Source organism: Polypterus senegalus, chromosome 4 (assembly GCF_016835505.1).
Source record: "Polypterus senegalus isolate Bchr_013 chromosome 4, ASM1683550v1, whole genome shotgun sequence".
Lineage (NCBI taxonomy): Eukaryota > Metazoa > Chordata > Cladistia > Polypteriformes > Polypteridae > Polypterus > Polypterus senegalus.
The window spans coordinates 214,536,776-214,561,775 of NC_053157.1; the positions used below are offsets into that span (position 1 = coordinate 214,536,776).

General features: G+C 39.4%; 1 protein-coding gene across 2 annotated transcripts in view; it reads right to left on the minus strand.

The window, feature by feature from the left end:
• Window positions 1-25,000, minus strand: part of atrn (attractin) — a 295,073-nt gene that overhangs the window by 77,643 nt on the left and 192,430 nt on the right. Inside the window, exon 25 of one of the 2 annotated variants that reach the window (XM_039751935.1) lies at window positions 3,423-3,488. The exons of the other annotated variant lie outside the window; for it this stretch is intronic. Within the exon in view, the coding sequence (XP_039607869.1) occupies window positions 3,483-3,488 (6 nt within the window). The 3' untranslated portion in view covers window positions 3,423-3,482. Of the gene's footprint in view, window positions 1-3,422; window positions 3,489-25,000 lie in introns of those variants that run through there. 2 annotated transcript variants of the gene reach the window in all.

A 25,000-nucleotide genomic window follows, 5' to 3' on the forward strand; every position in this document is an offset into this window, starting at 1 on the left:
GATGCACTAGAAGGGCAACAATGAGATGACCCCCAAAACAGGAATGGTTTAACAGGTGGAGGGAGGCCACTGACATTTTTCCTTCCTCATCTTTTCTGACTGTTTCTTCACTAGTTTTGCATTTGGCTACAGTCAGTGTCACTACTGGTAGCATGAGGCGATACCTGGACCCTACAGAGGTTGCACAGGTAGTCCAACTTCGCCAGGATGGCACATCAATACGTGTCATTGCCAGAAGGTTTGCTGTGTCTCCCTGCACAGTCTCAAGGGCATGGAGGAGATTCTAGGAGACAAGCAGTTACTCTAGGAGAGCTGGAGAGGGCCATAGAATGTCCATAACCCATCAGCAGGACCAGTATCTGCTCCTTTGGGCAAGAAGGAACAGGATGGGCACTGCCAGAGCCCTACAAAATGACCTCCAGCAGGCCACTGGTGTGAATGTCTCTGACCAAACAACCAGAAAGACTTCATGAGGGTGACCCAAGGGCCCCATGTCCTCTAATGGGCCCTGAGCTCACTGCCCAGCAGCATCAGCTCGATTGGCATTCGCCATAGAATACCAGAATTGGCAGATGCACCAGTGGTGTCCTGTGCTTTTTACAGATGAGAGCAGGTTCACCCTGAGCACGTGACAGAAGTGAAAGGGTCTGGAGAAGCCATGGAGAACATTATGCTGCCTGTAACATCATTCAGCATGAGCAGTTTGGTGGTGGGTTAATGATTGTCTGGGGAGGCATATCCATGGAGGGTCACACAGACTGCTACAGGCTTGACAAAGGCACCTTGGCTGCCATTAGGTATCAGGATGAAATCCTTGGACCCATTGTCAGACCCTATGCTGGTACAGTGGCTCCTGGTGCACGACAATTCCTGGCCTCATGTGGTGAGAGTATGCAGGCAGTTCCTGGAGGATGAAGGAATTGATACCATTGACTGGCCACCACACTTTCCTGACCTAAATCCAATAGAAAACCTCTGGGACATTATGTTTTGGTCCATCCAATGCCACCAGGTTGCACCTCAGACTGTCCAGGAGCTCAGTGATGCCCTGGTCCAGATCTGGGAGGAGATCCCCCACAACACCATCTGTCGTCTCATTAGAAGGATGCACCGATGTTGTCAGGCATGTATACAAGAACAAAGGGGCCATACAAAGTGCTGCGTAAATTTTGAGTTGCCGCAATTAAATTTTGGCAAAATGGACTAGCCTGCCACATAATTTTTTCACTCTGATTTTTGGGGCGTCTTTGAATTCAGGGCTCTGTAGGTTGATCATTTTCATTTCCATCAAACGATGTGGCATCCTTTCGCTCCTAACACATTACCCAGTCTATATCAGTATAGATATCCAGGAGGATTTCTTTTTCCCATTGAGATCTGATGTGTTTTCAAAGTGTTCCTTTAATTTTTTGTGCAGTTTATATATATATATATATATATATATATATATATATATATATATATATATATATATATATATATATATATATATACATATACACACACACACATACTGTATATATAGAATATAAAACATGGTTTCAGTTATTTCACCTTTTTTTGTTAAGTACATAACTCCACATGTGTTCATTCATAGTTTTGATGCCTTCAGTGAGAATCTACCAATGTAAATGGTCATGGAAATAAAGAAAACACACTGAATGAGATGGTGTGTCCAAATTTTTGGCCTGTACTGTATATATACATATACACACACAAACAAAAATCTTATAATGTACTAAAATAAAAAAAATAGCTTTGAAATTAACCATATCATTGGGATAGACTAAACAACTACTTTAAAATGAACTGAAAATTCTCCTGTTATTATTATTGGCACTGAAACAAAAACTCCACAGTGACCCTACTCTTTCAAAAAAAAAATTCAGCCACTATTTCTTTGTAATGATTTTAACATTCTTTATAAAAATAACAATTTTGCACCTTTTTTGTAAAAAGAAGTACAAACACAACTCAGGTAATGCAAAGAACTCCAAAATGCTCCACAAATAATTTTATTCATAGTTGCTTGAAGCCACTTGTATAAACAAGTGAGTAGCAGAAATGTTATCTGAATCTGTCTTCAGCTTATTTTTAAGTATCAAGTCCAAAGCTTAAAGCCTCTTTGGCATCATTAAAAAAATAAAATAAATACCCAAACAAGCACAGCAGGGTGACTGTACAAAGTACTTTATAAACTGGAATTATTTTTGTAACGTATTTAATACTTAAAATACTCTGACAGGTAAGCATGGTAGTTTAAAAAGAAAAAGAAATAATTGATAGTGAAAACCATGAAGTGCACATGCATTCCATATTAAAGCTCCTTAAACTAGTGCAGGAACAAAAGGATATACCTGGCACCAGCACCATGAGGAGCAAGGCAAGAACCAACCCTGGATGGTGAACATTTTGTGCATGATAGGGCTCAATGTCACGCACATTTACTAAAGGGGAACATTAGTGAGTGGGTTAGAAACTAAATCCAAATTTATAAATGGGTGAAATTCATAATCATCTACAGCACCAGTTTTAACAAGTTGTTTCCCCTTAAAATCTAGACAATAAAAGCGCTTATACAAAAGAATCAAAATCCATAATCATATTAATAAATAGGAATTTAAAAAAAAGTTATGTAACAAAATGTTTTAAATGATGAACAAATAAGAAGAAAGAGTTAATAAAAAGAACACTGCCCAGAACGTGGGCCCTGCTATAACTGAAATATGCCCTACCGTTAAGAGATTTTGACCATTTAAATCCATTAAACACTCAAACTGACACACTCCTTTCACCATATAAGTTTAAGTTCCTCTAACTTTACTTCCACAAGCTAGGGTCAATACCTTACAGATGTCTCAGATTATGTTCAGTTCCCTTCAGCTGAAGACCCTACATAGCCAAATAGCTGTCATTCTGCAGAAATGCAATTTTCTATGAACGTAGGCAAAATCTTCACCACAAACTGGAATCCTGTGTGATTCATATTTTGCAAAAGACTAAAAAACAGTGAAGCATGCGGTGGAAAGGGGAAAAAAAGCCAAACACACCAGAGGGCAGCAGCAACAGAAAAAGCAGCCATCCAATTAGTATTTAGTCCTGACAGGCCAACATCATCTGAGTACAAATAACGGGTAGATACAGATACAGGCAGATAAAGATCAGTTCTTACGGCAATTCTGGGACACGGCTTGAAGGGATCCTCATCCTTCTCAGTGCTTCCAGGACAGCAGGCCTGAAAAAGGGTGCGCTGTCTAACATATGGCTCACATCCATGCAAGTCTGCGAGTGTAAACAGGATGGGGAAAAGAGGGAGGGGACTAGTTTTCTAGCACCCGAACGAGCCAGCGTCTCACAAAAACATGTGTCATAAAGTAAAAGAAGCCATCCCTTTCCCATAACTCTAAAAAATATTTACCAAAAAAGTCTGTCCATGTTTAAAGATAAGTCAGATTTCCACAGCCCCCAAAATACAGTTGCTCTTACCACTATGAAAAAGAGAAAGGTATTTGTTTATTGGCTGACACACTTTTCATTGATAACAGAACATATAACATTAGAATACAGAGATTGGCAGATTAAAGTCACGTCATTCAAGTCACAAAAGCGGAGTACAAAAATGTGCTTAAAATGAACACGTAATTAATTAGTTTTTATCTAACACAACAAAGTGCAAAGCAGAATTGTATCCCTTTATTTTCAAAGCATGCCCCTTGGCAGGTGATGAGCCCTGATTCCCAAATTGGAAGAACGGTGGGGAATGAAAGATAAAGATGCAACAAATAAAATAGACAGCATTACAGAATATCCAAACAATGTAATACAGGACATGGGTCAGTTTTGTGCATTCAGCACATTACTCCTGTGTGGCACTTTTAAGAAAACTTCTAGTTTTTAAAAACATACTTTACGTGTTACATTTCTGGGACATACTTGCATACGTAGATTGCCTCCAACATTGTGCTTAAGATGAAATACTTTTTGACCTGCAATTATTTTAAGCTACACTTACTTTTTTTAGGCAACCACAGAGGAGACACACTTAGGCACAATACTGTGTAAAAGCTGATGACCCCTGAATCATATTTTCTTGAAAAAGTTTTTTTTTTTACTTTAACTAGAGGCAATATGGCATGAATATCAAAGTATAATGGTAATCTGTAATAATTTCTATTCTGTCCCATCACAATGTTAGCAATAGCTGTCAAAGTTGAGCTCCATTAAAGATGAATGGGGAAAAAAAAAAAAAAACTGGGATATAGCTCAAGGCAAACTGCCACAAGAAGTTAAATACCTAACTTAAAAATGAAATTGTAAGAATAAAATATTTTGGGTGGAATTAGTAACAAAATCAACTTCTTAATAAACTGAGAAGTGTTCTCTGCTGACATTGTGTTGACACAAACCATATACACACCAGCCACTTTAATAAGTACATTTTGCTAGTACTGGGCTAGACCTCTTTTTGCCTTCAGACCTAATTCTTCATGGTATAGATTTAACAATAAGCAGATTTATCGGCTGAACGTTCATGACACAAATCTTCCATTCCACCACATCCCAAAGGTGTTCTATTGGATTGAGATCTGGTGACTGTGGAGGCTATTTGAATACCGTGAACCCACTGTCACATTTAAGAAACCAGTTTTAGATGATCTGAGCTTTGTGACACACCAGTTTATCCTTCTGGAAGTAACCATCAGAAGATGGGTACATAGTGGTCCTGTTCTGCAACAAAACAGGTAGGCTAAGGTATTTAAATAATGCTCGAGTGGTACTAAAAAGGCCTAAAGTGTGCCAAGAAAATATAACCTACGCCATTACACCATCACCAGCAGCAGCAGCCTGAACCTTTGATACAAGGCAAGATGGATACCTGCTTTCATATTGTTGATGCCAAATTCTGACTATACCATCCAAAGGTCGCAACAGAAATCAAGACTCGTCAGACCAGGCAACATCTTCCCAATTGTCTATTGTCCAGTTTTGGTGAGCCTGTGTGAATTGTGTAGCCTCAGTTGCCTTAGCTGACAGGAGTGGCACTTGGTGCAGTCTCCTGCTACTGTAGCCAATCTTCTTCATGGTTCGACTTGTGCATTCAGAGATGCTTTCTGTATACCTCTGTTGCAACGAGTGGTTATTTGAGTTCCTGTTACCCCTCTATTAGCTTAAAACAGTCTGGCCATTCCCCTCTTGTCTCTGGCATCAACAAGGTATTTTTGCCCAGGGAACTGATGCTCACCGGATGTTTTCCTTCTTATTTTTGGACCATTCTCGATAAACAGTAAAGATGGTTGTGCATTAAAAATCGCAGTAGATTAACAGCTTCTGAAATACTCAGATCAGACCACCTGGCACTAACAACCATGCCATATTCAAAGTCACTTAAATCACCTTTCTTCACTATTCAGATTTTTGATTTGAACTTCAACAGGTCACGTTGACAATGTCTAGATGCCTAAATGGACACGTGTACCTAATAAAGTGGCCACTGTATTTTGGTAAATGGTGTGAAAGATTAGGGCTTTCTCATTCCCTTGAACCCTTAGACCACTCGTCAGACACCAGATAAAAGTCCAAATAATTTTTATTTATTATAATAATAAAGTGCACAAAGCACCTCCTTTCCACAATACTCCAATAGAACAATACACTAATCCAATCCTCCACTCCCAGACGCTTAGCCATCCTGCCTCCCAACTCAGCTCGTCCGTCTGGGATTTCTCAGAGTCCTTTATAGTCCTTGACCCGGAAGTGTTTGTCCCTCGGTCCATGCGACTTTCTATCACTTCCAGGTCAGATAAAAAACTCCTTTTCTTCACCCCGGAAGCACGTCATTTCTTCTGTTCATGTGAGTGGGACGTACGTCCGTGGTGTAGGGAAAATAGTCCCTGCAGCGACTCCATGGTATCCAACAGGGCTGTGCATTAAAAGTCCACTGTCCATAATTCCCTGCTGGCATTCGGGGCATCTCCATGCTGCAAGGAGGGCTCCATCTGGCAGCCTGAGGGTATTGGCTGGGATGAACGGCCGACCATGTACCACAACAGCTTGGCAGCCCTTTTTATTATTTGCACAGTTTTGTAGTGATTAGCTTGATCAAGTGTCTTTAGTTCTGATTTCATGTTTGGTAAATTATTTTCCCCAGGTATTCCAGTTTTGCTTCTACCTACAATTGTTAAATTAACTGACTATTCTAAACTGTCTACACATGCGTGCTGGTGTGTTCATGAGTGGGTCCCGTGATGGAATTGTACCCATTCAGAAATAATTTGTGCCTACCACTTAAAGCTGCTAGATCAGATCCCATGTGCTTGTGACCCTGATCTGGATTACTTGGGTTTCGCATTTTGTTTATTAGATCATTATTAATTTAATATTAGACATAGACCCAACATTAGACATAAAATATTAAGTCCCAATTACAAGTGCAGTAACCAACAAATGCATTATCTTCCTAAAATATGCAAAAAAATTAGACAAACCAATGGTCACCGTATTATCTCAGTGTATAATCTCAGCTGAAAAATCTTTTAACACTAGAATTACCAGAGCCTACGAAAAAACTTGTAGATCCGGCCCACCTTAAATCCGTTCGCACCACTCCGCCAGTGTCCTTTGTCCTGTAATTGTGCCGATAAAGACAAGCAGCCAGCTATTCCACCCCCCCGACGACTTAGAACGTGCACAAACTTCTCCCAACTCATGCCTTGATTGATTATCTGGGAGTGAAGTGGAGTTTTAGAGTGAAAATAGATCGTTATTTGGAACACAAGCATTTCATGTGTGTTCCATTTCTACAATAATCTGTGTAAACACATTTTTTTTCATAAACACTCCTATATTTGCCGTTTTCAGTTTTATTGAATTAGTATGCACCTTATGCTCTATGATGTCAAAACAAACAAAAAAAAACCACAGACATAGGTATATATGATATTTGGAATTATTCATTTTATGACCTGTATAGTACACTTCGGAAAACTTTGTGGCACGGATGCAACATTATTCATATTCATTCACATAACATCTTGCGGTTTGTAATCAGTGACCACGTGTTTTTTTTTCCCCCTCCCCGATATTGCCAGTCCCCACATGTTGCTGTATGCTGTTTCTTTTGTAGTCCAGAACATGCAGAGGAAAGAATAGTACAAAGCAGTAAGTTCAGCGCTATATGCAATCATCAGATTCAAATGTTAACAGTTCACACACACACACAAGAATTGTCCTTCCTACATTTACGTGTGTACTTGCTACAATGTACATACTTCTCTCTATGCTGTGTTTTCTATTACACACCAGAAAGAAAGAGACAATATATGTGAAAACATCATCGCACTAATCCAAACTTATTTTAAAATGAACAGCATCAGATCGGGTGTGAATTTATGCTGGTGCTGTTACTTAAGAGTTTTAAACTTTAGTTTTCCTTGGAGCCATTTATTTGTAGACTTGCTTAGTGTTTTGGGTAACTGTCTTGTTGCATAACCCAATTCCTCTTCTGGTCATGGACAGATGATTAGATACTCCAAGCTGTGAGGCAGCAAACCATTCTCATAACACAAACATTCCCACCCCAGTGTTTTATTACAGAGATGATGTTCTTACTGTTTGCTGTATTAGTTTTACAACACACATTATGGGACCTGCATTGTACAAAGAGCTCTACTTCTTGTTCATCTGTACATAGAACATTCTTCCAAAAGGCATGGAGTTCATCATGGTATCTCTTTACAAATGTGAGATGAACACTTTAAAAGAGCAGAGATTATCACATTGTTGCTCTCCCATGAATCCCATTTTTACTTTTTATCATGGAGTCGTGAACACTTTCCTTAGCCAAGGATAGAAAGGCACGCAGTTCACCACTGTGCTCTTGGGGTAATTTTGCCTGGATGGCCGCCATGCCTAGAATGCTCTCTACTTGAAGGCAATGCTTCTCACTGTGGTGTGGCAGAGTCCCAGATCCTTAGAAATGGCTTTGCAACCCTTCATTAAATGTTAAGTTTCAATAACTTTTTCGTTTCTTCTGGAATTTGCTTTGATCGAGGCATAGTGTCATTCAATAAATCTTTTTTTTTTTAATATTTTTTATTTTTATTAATTTTATTACAATCCATACATAGCAATCAAGTTTTTACAAAAAAAAGAATTATGTTAAGAACAGATCGATCCCCACCCCTGAGAGAGAGAGAGCAAGCCAAACGGCGTAAAATTTAAGGCTTGTAAACATACCTAAATTAATAAATTCTCTCTGCTTTATAAACTTATTTTACAAAGTTACTGATTAGATCCTGCCATGTTTTGAAAAAAGTCTGTACGGATCCTCTGAGTATTTGATTTTTTCCAATTTCAAATAATATAACACATCGGTTTCCCACTGACTTAAGAGGTGAATTTGGGTTCATCCAGTTTATCAGAATAAGTCTGCGTGCCAAAAGTGTAGTGAATGCAATCACAATTTGTTTGTCCTTCTCCACTTTAAGCCCCTCTGGAAGAACCCCAAACACAGCTGTTAATGGGTTAGGAGGGATTGTGAGTCCAAGGCTGTCTGAGAGGTAATTAAACATTTTTGTCCAGAATAATGTTAATTTGGTGCAGGCCCAGAACATGTGACCCAGTGAGGCTGGGGCTTGGTTGCAACGTTCGCAGGTTGGATCATGCCCTGGAAACATTTTGGAGAGTTTTAGTCAAGACAGATGTGCTCGATATATAATTTTGAGTTGTATAATTGTATGCTTTGCGCATATGGAGCTCGAGTGAATTCTCTGCATTACTACTTTCCACTCCTTTTCTGATATATTAATTGAGAGATCTTTTTCCCAGTGTCCTCTTGGATCTTTGAAAGGAAGGGATTGTAAAATGATTTTATATATTGTAGAGATGGAGTCTAATTCCTTGAGATTGAGCAATATTTTTTTCCAGCGTGGATGAGGGTGCAAGATGAGGAAAATCTGGAAGGTTCTGTTTAACAAAGTTCCTGATTTGAAGATAGTGAAAGAAATGTGTAGCTGGGATGTTAAATTTGGAATGTAATTGTTCATAGGATGCACAGACGTTTTCTTTATAAAGATCTCTAAGCAAGTTGATTCCAATTTTTTTCCAGATATAAAAACTGCATATGTTTGCGAAGGTTGAAAGAGGTGGTTCTCTTGCAGGGGTGCCACAGATAGGATCTGGAACCAATGTAGAAAGTATTTTAAGACAGAGAAGCTTCTAAGTTAGTGGAGCACAATTGGGTTATTAGTGTATTGCCGATAACGTGTGTTTATTGGAGCGCAGAGCAAGGAATACAAAGCAGTACTGCAGGATTTTACTTCTATTGCGGTCCAAGCCTGTATATTTGCCGCCCAGTAATAAAACTGGAAGTTAGGTAGAGCCATGCCGTCTTCTGCCTTTTGTCTTTGTAGTGTCGATCTTTTGATGCGTGGATGTTTTGAATTCCAAATAAATTAGGTTATTGTTGAATCTAATTGCTTAAAGAATGATTTAATAATGTACAGGGTGGGCCTTTTATATGGATACACCTTAATAAAATGGGAATGGTTGGTAATATTAACTTCCTGTTTGTGGCACATTAGTATATGTGAGGGGGGAAACTTTTCAAGATGGGTGGTGACCATGGTGGCCATTTTGGATCTAACTTTTGTTTTTCAATAGGAAGAGGGTCATGTGACACATTAGACTTATTGGGAATTTCACAAGAAAAACAATGGTGTGCTTGGTTTTAACTTTATTCTTTCATGAGTTATTTACAAGTTTCTGACCACTTATAAGATGTGTTCAATGTGCTGCACATTGTGTTGGATTGTCAATGCAAACCTCTTCTCCCACTCTTCACACACTGATAGCAACACTGCAGGAGAAATGCTAGCACATGCTTCCAGTATCCGTAGTTTCAGGTGCTGCACATCTCGTATCTTCACAGCATAGACAATTACCTTCAGATGACCCCAAAGATAAAAGTCTAAGGGGGTCAGATTGGGAGACCTTGGGGGCCATTCAACTGGCCCACGACGACCAATCCACTTTCCAGGAAACTGTTCATCTAGGAATGCTCGGACATGACACCCATAATGTGGTGGTGCACCATCTTGCTGGAAAAACTCAGGGAACGTGCCAGCTTCAGTGCATAAAGAGGGAAACACATCATCATGTAGCAATTTCGCATATCCAGTGGCCTTGAGGTTTCCATTGATGAAGAATGACCCCACTATCTTTGTACCCCATATACCACACCATACCATCAATTTTTTTGTTCCAATAGTCTTGGAGGAATCTATCCAATGTGGGTTAGTGTCAGACCAATAGCGGTGGTTTTGTTAGTTAACTTCACATTTCACATAAAAGTTTGCCTCATCACTGAACAAAATCTTCTGCGTAAACTGAGGGTCCTGTTCCAATTTTTGTTTTGCCCATTCTGCAAATTCAGTGCGCCGATCTGGGTCATCCTCGTTGAGATGCTGCAGTAGCTGGAGTTTGTAAGGGTGCCATTTGTGAGTAGCTAATATCCACCGAATGGATGTTCGACTAATGCCACTCTCCAGTGACACGCAGCGAGTGCTACGCTGTGGGCTCTTGCTGAATGAAGCTAGGACAGCCACTGATGTTTCTTCATTAGTGACAGTTTTCATGCGTCCACATTTTGGCAAATCCAACACTGAACCAGTTTCACGAAACTTAGCAAGCAGTTTGCTAACTGTAGCATGGGAGATGGGTGGTCTCGTAGGGTGTCTTGCATTGAAATCTGCTGCAATGAACCGGTTACTGCGTTCACCAGACATCAACACAATTTCTATCCGCTCCTCACGTGTTAACCTCTGTGACATGTCAATGGCTGGAAACAAAGAGAAACTTGTAAATAACTCATGACCACCAAGCACACCATTGTTTTTCTTGTGAAATTCCCAATAAGTTTGATGTGTCAAATGACCATCTTCCTATTGAAAAAACAAAAGTTAGATCCAAAATGGCCACCATGGTCACCACCCATCTTGAAAAGTTTCCCCCCTCACATATACTAATGTGCCACAAACAGGAAGTTAATATCACCAACCATTCCCATTTTATTAAGGTGTATCCATATAAATGGCCCACCCTGTATATTGGGATGTTTTGAAATAAAAAAGGAGCATAGGAAGAATATTCATCTTAACAGTGTTAATTCTTCCAGCTAGTGTGAGATGAAGGGTTGACCATCTATGCAAGTCTTGTTAAATTTTTTCCATGCAGACAACGAAATTTTGTGATGTTTACCCCTAGGTATTTAAACTGTTCTGCAATGATAAAAGGTAGGGTGTCTAATCTAATATTATATGCTTGAGAATTCACTGGAAAGAGTACACTTTAATTCAGATTAATTCTGAGACCAGAGATCTTTTGAAATTCTGTGAGTGCTGCTAAGACTGCAGGCACAGAATTTTCTGGGTCCGAAATATACAGTACCATATCACCTGCATATAATGAGATTTTCTGTTCCAGTCCTCCTCTGCTAATCCCCTTTATCTGATCAGTATTTCGACAATGTATTGCCAGTGGTTCAATGGCAATCGCAAACAGCAGCGGTGACAAGGGGCATCCTTGTCTAGTGCCACGTTCTAGTTTAAAGTAGTCTGAGCAAATGTTATTGATGCAAACTGAAGCTTCTGGGTTAGTATACAGTAATTTAATCCATGCACAAATGTTCGGGCCAAACCCAAACTTCTCCAACGTAGTAAAAAGGTATTTCCATTCAATCATGTCGAATGCTTTTTCTGCATCCAATGATGATAATATTTCTGGAGTGTTTTATTTAGTTGGTGAGTATATTACATTAAACAGGCGTCGAAGATTTGAAGATAAGTGTCGGACCCTAATAAATCCAGTTTGGTCTTGTGATATTACCGAGGGAAGCACTTTCTCCATCCTTCTAGCTATGATTTTAGAAAGTATTTTAACGTCGTTATTCAGAAGTGAAATTAGTCTGTATGATGTACATTGTAATAAGTCCTTATTTTGTTTTGGAAAGACAGTGATTAATGCTTGGCGAAAGGTTTGTGGAAGAAATTGGTTATCTCTGGCTTCTGTAAATGTTGCTAATAGGAGGGGAGCTAGCTGAGCGGAGAATTTCTTGTAAAACTCTGCAGGGTAGCCATCAGGGCCTGCTGCTATTCCATCTTGGGAGTGACTTTATAGCATCTAGTAATTCTGATAATGCCAGAGGTTTATCAAGTTCCACCACACTAAAAGCGTCAATTTGTGGTATCTATACTAATAAAAGGCAAAGCCCTCACTCACTCACTCATCACTAATTCTCCAACTTCCCGTGTAGGTAGAAGGCTGAAATTTGGCAGGCTCATTCCTTACAGCTTACTTACAAAAGTTGGGCAGGTTTCATTTCGAAATTCTACGCCTAATGGTCATAACTGGAAGGTATTTTTCTCCATTAACTGTAATGGAGTTGAGCTGGAATGACGTGGGGGGAGTTTCGTGTGACATCATCACGCCTCCCAAGTAATCACGTGAACTGATTGTCAACGCAGTGCGTAGAAAACCAGGAAGACCTCCAAAAAGCGCTTAAGAAAACATGCATTATATAATTTAGAAAGGAAGCGAAAAACAATAAGAAGCGGCGAGTGACATATACTACCATATTCATGAGTGCTGCTGCCTCGGAAAGAAAGCAAGGTGTAAACCTAAACTTTAAATTAAGTTCATAGACAGGCTACCGCTGGCGTTTCACATGCCCACAGGTAATGTGGGATACAAGTTTAATGAGAGGACGCGGATATAAACGAGAGTTTTGATCACTTTGTAACTAAGTTAAAATTGTAGGTGAAGGGGTGTGCTTATGCAAATTCGAGACTGTGTTTGTGGGGATTGACAGTTAAGGCGGTGGGGAGTCACGCCATCATCTCCCTCCCATTCATCTAATTTCGGTCTGAGCTGAGCTCCGCGGCTAATGCCGTCTTTCGAAGCAACTTCGTCAGACTGCCACCAAATACTCACAGAAAAATCCACAAGTTAATACACACGCTGTCTCTAGAGTTTCTCCACACTGAATCCTCCAGGCACTACTTACAAAAGGTCACATTGACAATCGTGTTACGTTATTTTTAAAATCTTTCCTTTTCTTAGCACAAGCACAGCTGAGAAGCTTCATGCATGTGCTCCATAACGTTAAAAATAATGCATTTAATCACACTTTGCATTACAAGCAAAGGGGAGCTTTTGTCAATGCATGATTTCCTGGTACACACGATTACATTGATCAGCATCCCGATTCATTTTACCCTCGCACCACCTTAGTTTGAGAAGAAGTCTGAAAAATATGAGGTTAACACAGAAAAACAGATCACCAATTCAAGCTTTATGAATAATCGATTCGCCATCAATAATTGTTTTGGTAAAGCCATCCTCCTTCCATTTTATAATTTTTCCGCCACTAGCCATGATTAAATGAGCGGTAAATAAAGTAAGAGCAAAGCGAGGGTGACTTATTTAGGCAGGCATATATATGACAGCAACACTCATGACAATGTCAATCATGTTACGTTATTATTAAAATGTTTCCTTTTCTTTTCATTACTTCTTTAACACACTACTTCTCCTGCGAGGCGGATTTTGCTATATATATATATATATGAATGACCTCCAAAGCGCTGAGACTTTTGATATCATGAACGTGTCTGCAAAACTGTGGTCTCCTGCCCAGCAAAGTCGAGCAGCCAGCGTGCGCATAGCTGTGCCTGCCTTTGAGACGCTGACTGCGCTTCTGCCTTAAGTCAAAGTGAGCACTTTTAATTTTTTTGATCCTCCCCCTGCGCTATAGCCCAGACAAGTGCAAACACGGACCCCTTTTCTACACCACGGAAAAATAATATTAAGGCGATTCACACTTTCTTTTGCACGTATACGATTATGAGGTCTCACCTCGGATTATGAAGACACGCACGAGTGGAGGACTGACAGTGCCATCACAGCTGATTAATGGCAGGGACGCCTCACCAGTCTACACAAGACCCACGCGACTGTCCCCAAAAGGCGATCATAACGTCCAGCGAACACATCTCTCTATACTATATAAAAGAAAAGGCAACTTTCCTTTCTTTACACCTTTTTCCTTTTATCCCAAACCAAAGCCTTTCTCTCTTAACACTGCAGAGGACACAAAACTAATTTTCTTTAAATGCGGTAAGGCACATTACCAGAGGCACAAATTTGAGCGCTCACATAGAAAATGTAATTTCTATACCACAGCCGTCGTGTAGCGCCTTTCAAAAGGGATCTACTACCAGAGATGATCCATATACATTTTAGCTGCTGTTAGTTACTTACCTGTTGTGTTACACAGTCTTTAAAATGTAGTTTACCTGAACCACTCCAGTAGTGCTCAATGTACCTGTACTTCTTAAAAGCGTTAATGTTTTACTGTTTAATAACTTATAGACTATATTTTATTATTTTTCCCTTGCACTCAGTGACCAAAGCTATACACACACATATAGACACATACAAACATACACACAAGTATATGTATGTGTATATATATATATATATGTATGTGTGTATATATATATATATATATATATATATATATATATATATATATATATATAAACACACACACACACAATCTACATTATATATATATATATATATATCTATACTAATAAAAGGCAAAGCCCTCACTCACTCACTGACTCATCACTAATTCTCCAACTTCCCGTGTAGGTAGAAGGCTGAAATTTGGCAGGCTCATTCCTTACAGCTTACTTACAAAAGTTGGGCAGGTTTCATTTTGAAATTCTACGCCTAATGGTCATAACTGGAAGGTATTTTCTCCATTAACTGTAATGGAGTTGAGCTGGAATGACCTGGGGGGGCGGAGTTTCGTGTGACATCATCACGCCTCCCACGTAATCACGTGAACTGATTGTCAACGCAGTGCGTAGAAAACCAGGAAGACCTCCAAAAAGCGTTTAAGAAAACATGCATTATATAATTGAGAAGGCAGCGAAAAACAATAAGAAGCGAAAGTGACATATACTACCATATTCATGACTGCTGCTACCTCGGAAAGAAAGCAAGGTGTAAACCTAAACTTTAAATTAAGTTCATAGACAGGCTACGCTGGCGTTTCACATGCCCACAGGTAATGCGGGATACAAGTTTAATGAGAGGACGAGGATATAAACGAGTTTTGATCACTTTGTAACTAAGTTAAAATTGTAGGTGAAGGGTGTGCTTATGCAAATTCCGAGACTGTGTTTGTGGGGATTGACAGTTAAGGCGGGTGGGGAGTCACGTCATCATATCCCTCCCATTTACTCATTTCGCTCTGAGCTGAGCTCGCGCGCCGTCTTCCGAAGCAACTTTGTCACACTGCCACCAAATACTCACAGAAAAATCCACAAGTTAATACACACGCTGTCTCTAGAGTTTCTCCACACTGAATCCTCCAGGCACTACTTACAAAAGGTTACATTGACAATCGTGTTACGTTATTTTTAAAATCTTTCCTTTTCTTAGCACAAGCACAGCTGAGAAGCTTCATGCATGTGCTCCATAACGCGTTAAAAAATAATGCATTTAATCACACTTTGCATTACAAGCAAAGGGGAGCTTTTGTCAATGCATGATTTCCTGGTACACGATTACATTGATCAGTGCATCCCGATTCATTTTACCCTCGCACCACCTTAGTTTGAGAAGAAGTATGAAAAAATATGAGGTTAACACAGAAAAACAGATCACCAATTCAAGCTTTATGAATAATCGATTCGCCATCAATAATTGTTTTGGTAAAGCCATCCTCCTTCCATTTTATAATTTTTCCGCCACTAGCCATGATTAAATGAACGGTAAAAAAGTAAGAGCAAAGCGAGGGTGACTTATTTAGGCAGGCATATATATGACAGCAACACTCATGACAATGTCAATCATGTTACGTTATTATTAAAATGTTTCCTTTTCTTTTTCATTACTTCTTTAACACACTACTTCTCCGCTGCGTGGCGCGGGTATTTTGCTATATATATATATATATGAATGACCTCCAAAGAGCGCTGAGACTTTTGATATCATGAAGCGTGTGCAAAAGGGGTCTCCTGCCCAGCAAAAGTCGAGCAGCCAGCGCACGCATAGCTGTGCCGCCTTTGAGACGCTGACTGCGCTTCTGCCTTAAGTCAAAGTGAGCACTTTTAATTTTTTTCATCCTCCCCCTGCGCTATAGCCCAGACAAGTGCAAACACGGGACCCCTTTTCTACACCGCGGCAAACTAATATTAAGGCGATTCACACTTTCTTTTGCACGTTACGATTATGAGGTTGTCAGCTCGGATTATGAAGACACGCATACGAGTGGAGGACTGACAGTGCCATCACAGCCGATTAATGGCGGGACGTCTCACCAGTCTACACAAGACCCACCCAAGACTGTCCCCAAAAGGCGATCATAACGTCAGCGAACACATCTCTATACTATATAAAAGAAAAAGGCAACTTTCCTTTCTTTACACCTTTTTTCCTTTTATCCCAAACCAAAGCCTTTCTCTCTTAACACTGCAGAGGACACAAAACTAATTTTCTTTAAATGCCGGTAAGGCACATTACCAGAGGCACAAATTTGAACGTTCACATAGAAAATGTAATTTCTATACCACAGCCGTCGTGTAGCGCCTTTCAAAAGGGATCTACTACGAGAGATGATCCATATACATTTTAGCTGCTGTTAGTTACTTACCTGTTGTGTTACACAGTCTTTAAAATGTAGTTTACCGAAATCACTCCAGTAGTGCTCAATGTACCTGTACTTCTTAAAAGCGTTAATGTTTTACTGTTTAATAACTTATAGACTATATTTTATTATTTTTCCCTTGCACTCAGTGACCAAAGCTATACACACACATATAGACACATACAAACATACACACAAGTATATGTATATGTATATATATATATATATATATATATATATATATATATATATATATATATATATATATATATATATATATATACATACATACATACACACATACACACACACACATACACACACACACACACACACACACACATACATACACACATATATATAATTTGTATGTGTGTGTATATATGATGTAGATAGGTATGTATATATATATGTGTATATGTAGATATGTATATAGATATGAAGATATGTATGTGTACTGTATATATATGTATATATATATGTATGTGTGTGTGTGTATATGACAGCAGCAATCCAAGCTGTGAGAAAACGGTAAAAAGGAGCCGTGTCAGACGTCGTGCTACATTTTCTGATGCAGCTAGATGAAAAAAACTTTGTGACGCTGCCGCCAAATACACAAAACAATTACTTTGACAATCATGTTACGTTATTTTCAAAATGTTTCCTTTTCTTTCTCTTTTCCTTCTTTAACACACTACTTCTCGCTGCCAATATATATATAGATATATATATATATATATATATATATATATATATATATAGATATATATATATATATAGATATATATATATATATATATATATATATATATAGATATATAGATATATATAGATATATAGATATATATATATATATATATATATAGAGATATAGATAGATATGAGAACAACACTCATATCAATGACAAAACAATTACATTAACAATCAAGTTACGTTATTTTTCAAATTTTTCCTTTTCTTTTTCGTACCTTCTTTAACACACTACTTCTCCGCTGCGAAGCGCGGGTATTCTGCTAGTCTGTAATATATCTAGAAATGCATTAGATTGTATATTGGTTTCTTTAAACTCAGTAGTATATAGGGATTTATAGTAGTCTCTAAAAGTGTACATCATATTTTTGTGTTCGATGATTTTATCTCTGTTCGTGTTAGTGATTACCGAGATTGCGTATGTGTACATCTTGCTTGTGAATTTGTTGTGCTAAAAGCTTATTAGCTTTCTCTCCATGTTCATAGTAATGATGTCTGGATTTGTAAATTAGTTGTTCAGTTTCTTTAGTTGTCAAGAGGTTTAATTCTGAATGTACAGCCTGCCTCCTCCTATGCAGAGTCTCGCTTGGTAGTCTGGCATGTTCTTCATCTATTTAAGTAATTTCGCCTTAAGAGTTTCCCAGAGTATTCCTGCAGTGATCTCAGGGGATGTATTTGTCTCTAGAAAGAATTTGATTTGTTTGGATATAAATTCAGTACAATTATCGTCAGCTAATAGAAGCTGGTTGGGGCGCCATCTGCGGGGTGAGTTTATGGGGCTTTGTAATTTCAGCTCCAAGATCATAGGAGCATGGTCCGAAATAACAATAGCATCGTTGAAAGATTTAATCTTAGGCAAGAAGTTATTATCTATAAAGAAGTAATCAATCCTTGAGTAGCAATGATGTACTGGTGAGTAGAAAGAATATGTTCTTGAATTTGGGTTTAAAAACCTCCAGGGATCTGATAAGTTGTGATCAGTTATAAACTTTGTAATTATCTTTGCGGTGTTAGTTGCCGTTCCCCCTGTGGAGGAAGTCCTATCTAAAAGTGGATTTAAAACACAATTAAAGTCCCCAGCCATTATAACTTTATGAGTGTTCAGATTGGGAATGGATGCAAATAAATTTTGTATAAATTCCTTATCATCAACATTAGGTGCATAAACATTTATCAAAATCATTTTACAGTTAGATAAGTCTCCCATGACCATTACATATCTCCCTTCAGGATCCAATACTACATCTGATGCTACAAATGGTACTGTTCTATGTATGAGAATTCCCACCCCTAGTTTTCTTTGTAAAACTAGAATGGAACATTTGGCCAGTCCAGTCTTTTGCAGCGGAACTGATCCTTGCTTAGTAAGTGGGTTTCCTGTAAAAATACTATTTTAGCATTTAGACCTGTTAGGTGAGAAAGTACTTTCTTTCTCTTTAATTCGTGATTCAGGCCTTTAACATTCCAGCTTACGAGTTAACTGTCCCATCATGGAGACACTGATTCTGAGTTTTTGATGTCATTTTATAGTCTTAACTGGAAGTGAAATAGTTTAGGTCTTAATTTCCTATTTCCCCAAGAGTTGTTGCCATGCAGCTTATTATTACGTTGATAGTTATAATTATAAAGATTGAGAGGATAGATTAGGTATAGATCAGGCCTGCTCTCTTTCTCTCCCCCCTTAACCCCCCACCCTCCCTTTTGCCTCCCCAAGTGAGGCTAAAACCCACTTCACGCAGTCCCAGTCCTCTGACATACCCAGAGACAGAGCACGTCCAAAGCACAACAAGCCCCATGCAGTGGCTTTAGGGTTAAAAGATAGAGATATCTGTTACCAATATAGTCTTTAAAGAGAAAAAAAAAAAAAATTTTGCACTTAAAATATATATATAGTCTTCAGCAATTTTAGTGCATTAAGATGATACCCCCAGATAATAAACCCGGGTGATGGTGTTAAAGATGTGTCCAAAATAAGCATAACAAGTCTTAATGCAGTAATAGCAATAACAGTAAACCAAGGGTATGATATTGAACAGTCTCATTTAGGGTACACATGAAATAATTAGAAAAGAAAAAGAAAAAAAAAAAAAAAGGAGGAAAAAGTAATTAAGCACAATAAAACATAAACAGATAGCGCCCTAGTAATACTAAGAATATATGCTGATAAAAAACCAGTATTTTAAAACAAATAGATCAGACAGTAGATTATTAATCCTAGCTTTATCATTTACCGCCATGACTCACTATTATGTATCAGAATAGTCCCGGGATCAGCTTTCTTAATTCATTTTCTGCTTCTTCCTTGCTAGTGAAGACATAGAAATGACCTTGCCATTCCACTTTCAGTTTTGCCGGATACAGGAGGCTGTATTTGACGCTGGCTTGCCGTAGTCGCTGTTTAATATTATAGAAGGCTGTGCGTTTAATAGCTGTTGCTGGAGAGAAGTCAGGGAAGATACGAATGTGGTTATTTTCATATATAATATCTTCCTTGTTTCTGAGGAGTGCCATCACCTCTAGCTTAAATGATAATCGTTCAAAACGAACTATAAAAGATCTTGGTCGGGGTCTGACGGTGTTTGATCCGCGTACGCGGTAAGCTGCTGCTATCTCAGATTCTGCTTTAAAGTCGCCCCCGATTATTTTAAAAAAAAGTTCAGCTGCGAATTTCACAGGGTTTGAACTTTCTCAATTCTCCGTTAGACCTTCAATTCTGCCATTATACCTTCTACTTCCATCTTCTAAAGCAGCCAGTCTGTCTCCAAGTTTTTCTCCGAGTTTTTACATTCGGAACTGACATTTACTGCTCTTTCCTCGGCACTGGCAGCTAAATGTTCAGCCATTTCGATCCGATTCGTGAATGTCTCCTTAAGATGCTCCAATAGATCAGCAAGCGTGCTCAGTTTAACCGAGTTTTTCTGAATGCGCTCTTCAATTTTACCCAGCACCTGTCGAAGCTCAAGTTGTACCTCTTGACGCAGCCTTTCATTTGCCTGTTGGATTTCCTGTTGGAATTCATGTCGCAGCCATTCATTGGCCTGTTTCATCTCCTGTTTCAATTCCTGTTTCAGTCTCTCAAGTGCCTTTGCCGTTGCTTTCTCATTAGCCTTCTCGCTTTTCTTTATATCTTGCGTGAGCTCAGTGAGCAACACTTTCAGTTCAGATAGTTCAATTGTGCCTTCTTGTACCGTAGATGAAGCAGCAGACTTTGCTGAAGCCGGTGTCCCCGCTGCTCCAGGCTTGCGTAATTGCGTAACTGAAGCCGCGGACTTCCAGGCCCTTTCCAGTTTCAAATTATCTTCTCCAATCGGCGAACTATCCACATCTGCACTCACGATCGCACCTTCGCTCCCCTTTTCGCTCTCAGCCAGCGACGATGTAGCGGACCGTGGTCCCGAGGAGTCTGTGCTTTCGCCCATCTGATCCAGGTCTGTCTCTAATAGGCCGTATTTTAAACTGGGGCTTGCTGATCGCAGCTTGGATGTAGCTTTAGTTTTCGATTCTTTCGAACCCCCCTTCTTGTTGGACATGTTTATATGTGCTTACATATACTGTAGCAGTCCCTCTCGGGTTGAATAAATACAGGATATCTCAGAATAATAAGCAAATAATATGAAAAATAGCACCACTGCTAGCGGAGCTCCATTTCAGACGTCCATCCCTCGCATCGGATGAGACCCATTCAATAAATCTTGTAGAGACCACTACGCTTTCATGGTAAGGGCCAAAATATGGTGAGATTTAGATTCAAATGGGCTCGCTGCAATCAGGTCTGGCAATGTTCAATCGGGCGAGTCAGACAACCAATTAACTTTGGTCACCTAATGGGGCAATTACTTTTTCAAATGTGGAAAACAGGTATTAGGCGTACTCAATGTCTGAATACACTAACTATCAAAAGTTTGCAATCAGCCAGAAATTTTCAGGCTTTTCATAAAAAAAGGATACTTTGTCAAAGCACCATTAAATTTATTTGAAAATATTGTCAAGACATTATTAATGTTGTAAAAAGCTACTACAGCTTGATATACAGTGCATCAAGAAAGTATTCACAGCGCATCACTTTTTCCACATTTTGTTATGTTATAGCCTTATTCCAAAATGGATTAAATTCATTTTTTTCCTCAGAATTCTACACACAACACCCCATAATGACAACGTGAAAAAAGTTTAATTGAGGTTATTGCAAATTTATTAAAAATAAAAATACTCAGAAATCACATGTACATAAGTATTCACAGCCTTTGCTCAATACTTTGTCGATGCACCTTTGGCAGCAATTACAGCCTCAAGTCTTTTTGAATATGATGCCACAAGCTTGGCACTCCTATCCTTGGCTAGTTTCGCCCATTACTCTTTGCAGCACCTCTCAAGCTCCATCAGGTTGGATGGGAAGCGTCGGTGCAAAGCCATTTTAAGATCTCTCCAGAGCCCAAGTCTGGGCTCTGGCAGGGCCACTCAAGGACATTCACAGAGTTGTCCTGAAGCCTCTCCTTTGATATCTTGGCTGTGTGCTTAGGGTCGTTGTCCTGCTCAAAGATGAACCATCGCCCCAGTCTGAGGTCAACAGCGCTCTGGAGCAGGTTTTCATCCAGGATGTCTCTGTACATTGATGTAGTCATCTTTCCCATTATCCTGACAAGTCTCCCAGTTCCTGCCGCTGAAAAACATCCCCACAGCATGATGCTGCCACCACCATGCTTCACTGCATGGTATTGTCCTGGTGATGAGCGGTGCCTGGTTTCCTCCAAACGTGACACCTGGCATTCACACCAAAGAGTTCAATCTTTGTCTCGTCAGACCAGAGAATTTTGTTTCTCATGGTCTGAAAGTCCTTCAGGCGGGCTGGCATGTGCCTTTTACTAAGGAGTGACTTCCATCTGGCCACTCTACCATACAGGCCTGATTGGTAGATTGCTGCAGAGATGGTTGTCCTTCTGGAAGGTTCTCCTCTCTCCACAGAGGACCTCTGGAGCTCTGACAGAGTGACCATTGGATTCTTGGCCACCTCCCTGACTAATGCCCTTCTCTCCCCCATCGCTCAGTTTACATGGCCGGACAGCTCTAGAAAGAGTCCTGGTGGTTTCGAATTTCTTCCTCTTACAGATGATGGAGGCCACTGTGCTCATTGGGACCTTCAAAGCAGCAGAAATTTTTCGGTAACCTTCCCTAGATGTGTGCCTCAAGACAATCCTGTCTCAGAGGTCTACAGACAATTCCTTTGACTTCATGCTTGGTTTGTGTTCTGACATGAACTGTCAACTGTGGGACCTTATATAGACAGGTGTGTGTCTTTCCAAATCATGTCCAATCAACTGAATTTACCACAGGTGGACTCCAATTAAGCTGCAGAAACATCTCAAGGATGATCAGGGGAAACAGGATGCACCTGAGCTCAACAGGGGAAACAGGATGCACCTGAGCTCAATTGTGAGCTTCATGGCAAAGGCTGTGAATACCTACTGTATGTGCATGTGCTTTCTCAATTTTTTTATTTTTAATAAATTTGCAAAAACGTCAAGTAAAGTTTGTTCACGTTGTCTTTATGGGGTGTGATGTGTAGTATACTGAGGAAAAAAATGAATTTAATCCATTTTGGAATAAGGCTGTAACAAAACAAAATGTGGAAAAATTGATGCGCTGTGAATACTTTCCGGATGCACTCTAAGTAAACAAAAATTGAAGGTACTTACTGTAGAAGTACACATATGACTTGTCCTATTTTCACCACTTATCCTTCAGATCTGTTTCTCTGACAGTAATACTTCCATTTGAACACAGTACCCAGGTAATAAACATTTTCAAAATAAGGCAAAGTGTTTAGACCAGTGGTGCCCACACTTTTTAGGCTTGCGAGCTACTTTTAAAATGACCAGGTCAAAATGATCTAACTACAGTAAAAATGCTATATATTTTGAGTATCAGAGGTGGGTAGTAACAAGTTACATTTACTCCGTTACATTTACTTGAGCAACTTTTTAAAAGAAATTGTACAGTAATCCCTCGCTATATCGCGCTTCGACTTTTGCGGCTTCACTCTATCGCAGATTTTAAATGTAAGCACATCTAAATATATATCATGGATTTTTCAGCTGGTTCGCCGCCTTCTGCGGACAATGGGTCTTTTAATTTAGGTTACATGCTTCCTCAGTTTGATTGCCCAGTTGATTTCATACAAGGGACGCTATTGGCGGATGGCTTAGAAGATGCACAATCAGAGCATGTATTACATATTAACTAAAACTCCTCAATGATATAAGATATGCTTCCCGCGAGGTTCTTGTTTGCTTCTCTCTATCTTTCTCAATCTCTGCCTGACGGAGGGGGTGTGAGCAGAGGGGCTGTTTGCACAGAGGACACTGAGGCTCCTCTACAAAATGCCGCTTTATCGCGGTGCTTCTGTATACTTAAAAGCACGTATTGATTTTTTGATTGTTTGCTTTTCTTAGCGAGCGGCTCTCTCTGACATTATCTGCTCCTGACGGCGCTCTTTTGAAGATAAGATATGTTTGCATTCTTTTAATTGCGAGAAAGAACTGTCATCTCTGTCTTGTCATGGAGCACAGTTTAAACGTTTGGCTAAAGGGTGTTATTTCATGTCTAGAGGGCTCTAATACTGTTAACAGGGTGGGAGAGTTTATAAGGGCTTAAAATATATAAAAATAACCATACAAACATATGGTTTCTACTTCGCGGATTTTCACCTATCGCGGGGGGGTCTAGAACGCAACCCTGCGATCAAGGAGGGATTACTGTACTTCTAAGAGTAGTTTTACTGCACTATACTTTTTACTTTTACTTGAGTACATTTGTGAAGAAGAAACGCTACTCTGACTCCGCTACATTGGGCAACACTCGAATCTTTACTTTTTTTCCCATTAGATAAAGCCTGACAGGCAATTTTCAATCTGCTCTGTATAGCGTATGCTGTGAAGTTGCACACACGCCTTCCATTGCGTCAACAGCTCTGACGCGAGTTTTTGGATGTTCCCCAAATCAAGGCGCTGCAGCTTTGAGAACAGATGCTGCATTTTTCGTTTTAAAGCATTAACTGAGCTAATCATATTGACCATGGTTTTCACTTTTTCTTGCAGTTGTAAATTAAGCTCACTCAACATGTTGGTCAGATCAGAAAAAATATGCCAAGTCTAGTGGCCATTGATTGTTATTAAGTTGCTTGTATTCTCCTTTTTCTCCAGCCAGTGCTCATGAAATCTCAGCAGGAATATCTCCATAGCCATCTGACTCAACGAAGACATCTTTTATCATCTCTCCATATTGGAAGGACTTCTTATGCTTAATGATCAAGTGACTCACTCGGAACGATATTTCGGTGTGTCTGCCTTTGCTTTTGAATTCAGCTGAGTGAAAAATGACGGCTGTCCGATTAACTGCGATTTTAGTTCCCTCTCCTTTCTCTTTCTCAGATCACTTTTCAGAAGGAAGTCAGTTTCATAGTTTTCACGAAGTTTGAAAGTGCCTTTCCACATTTTTCCTCTTAAGAATAGCAATGATAGATTGACAGATCAGAC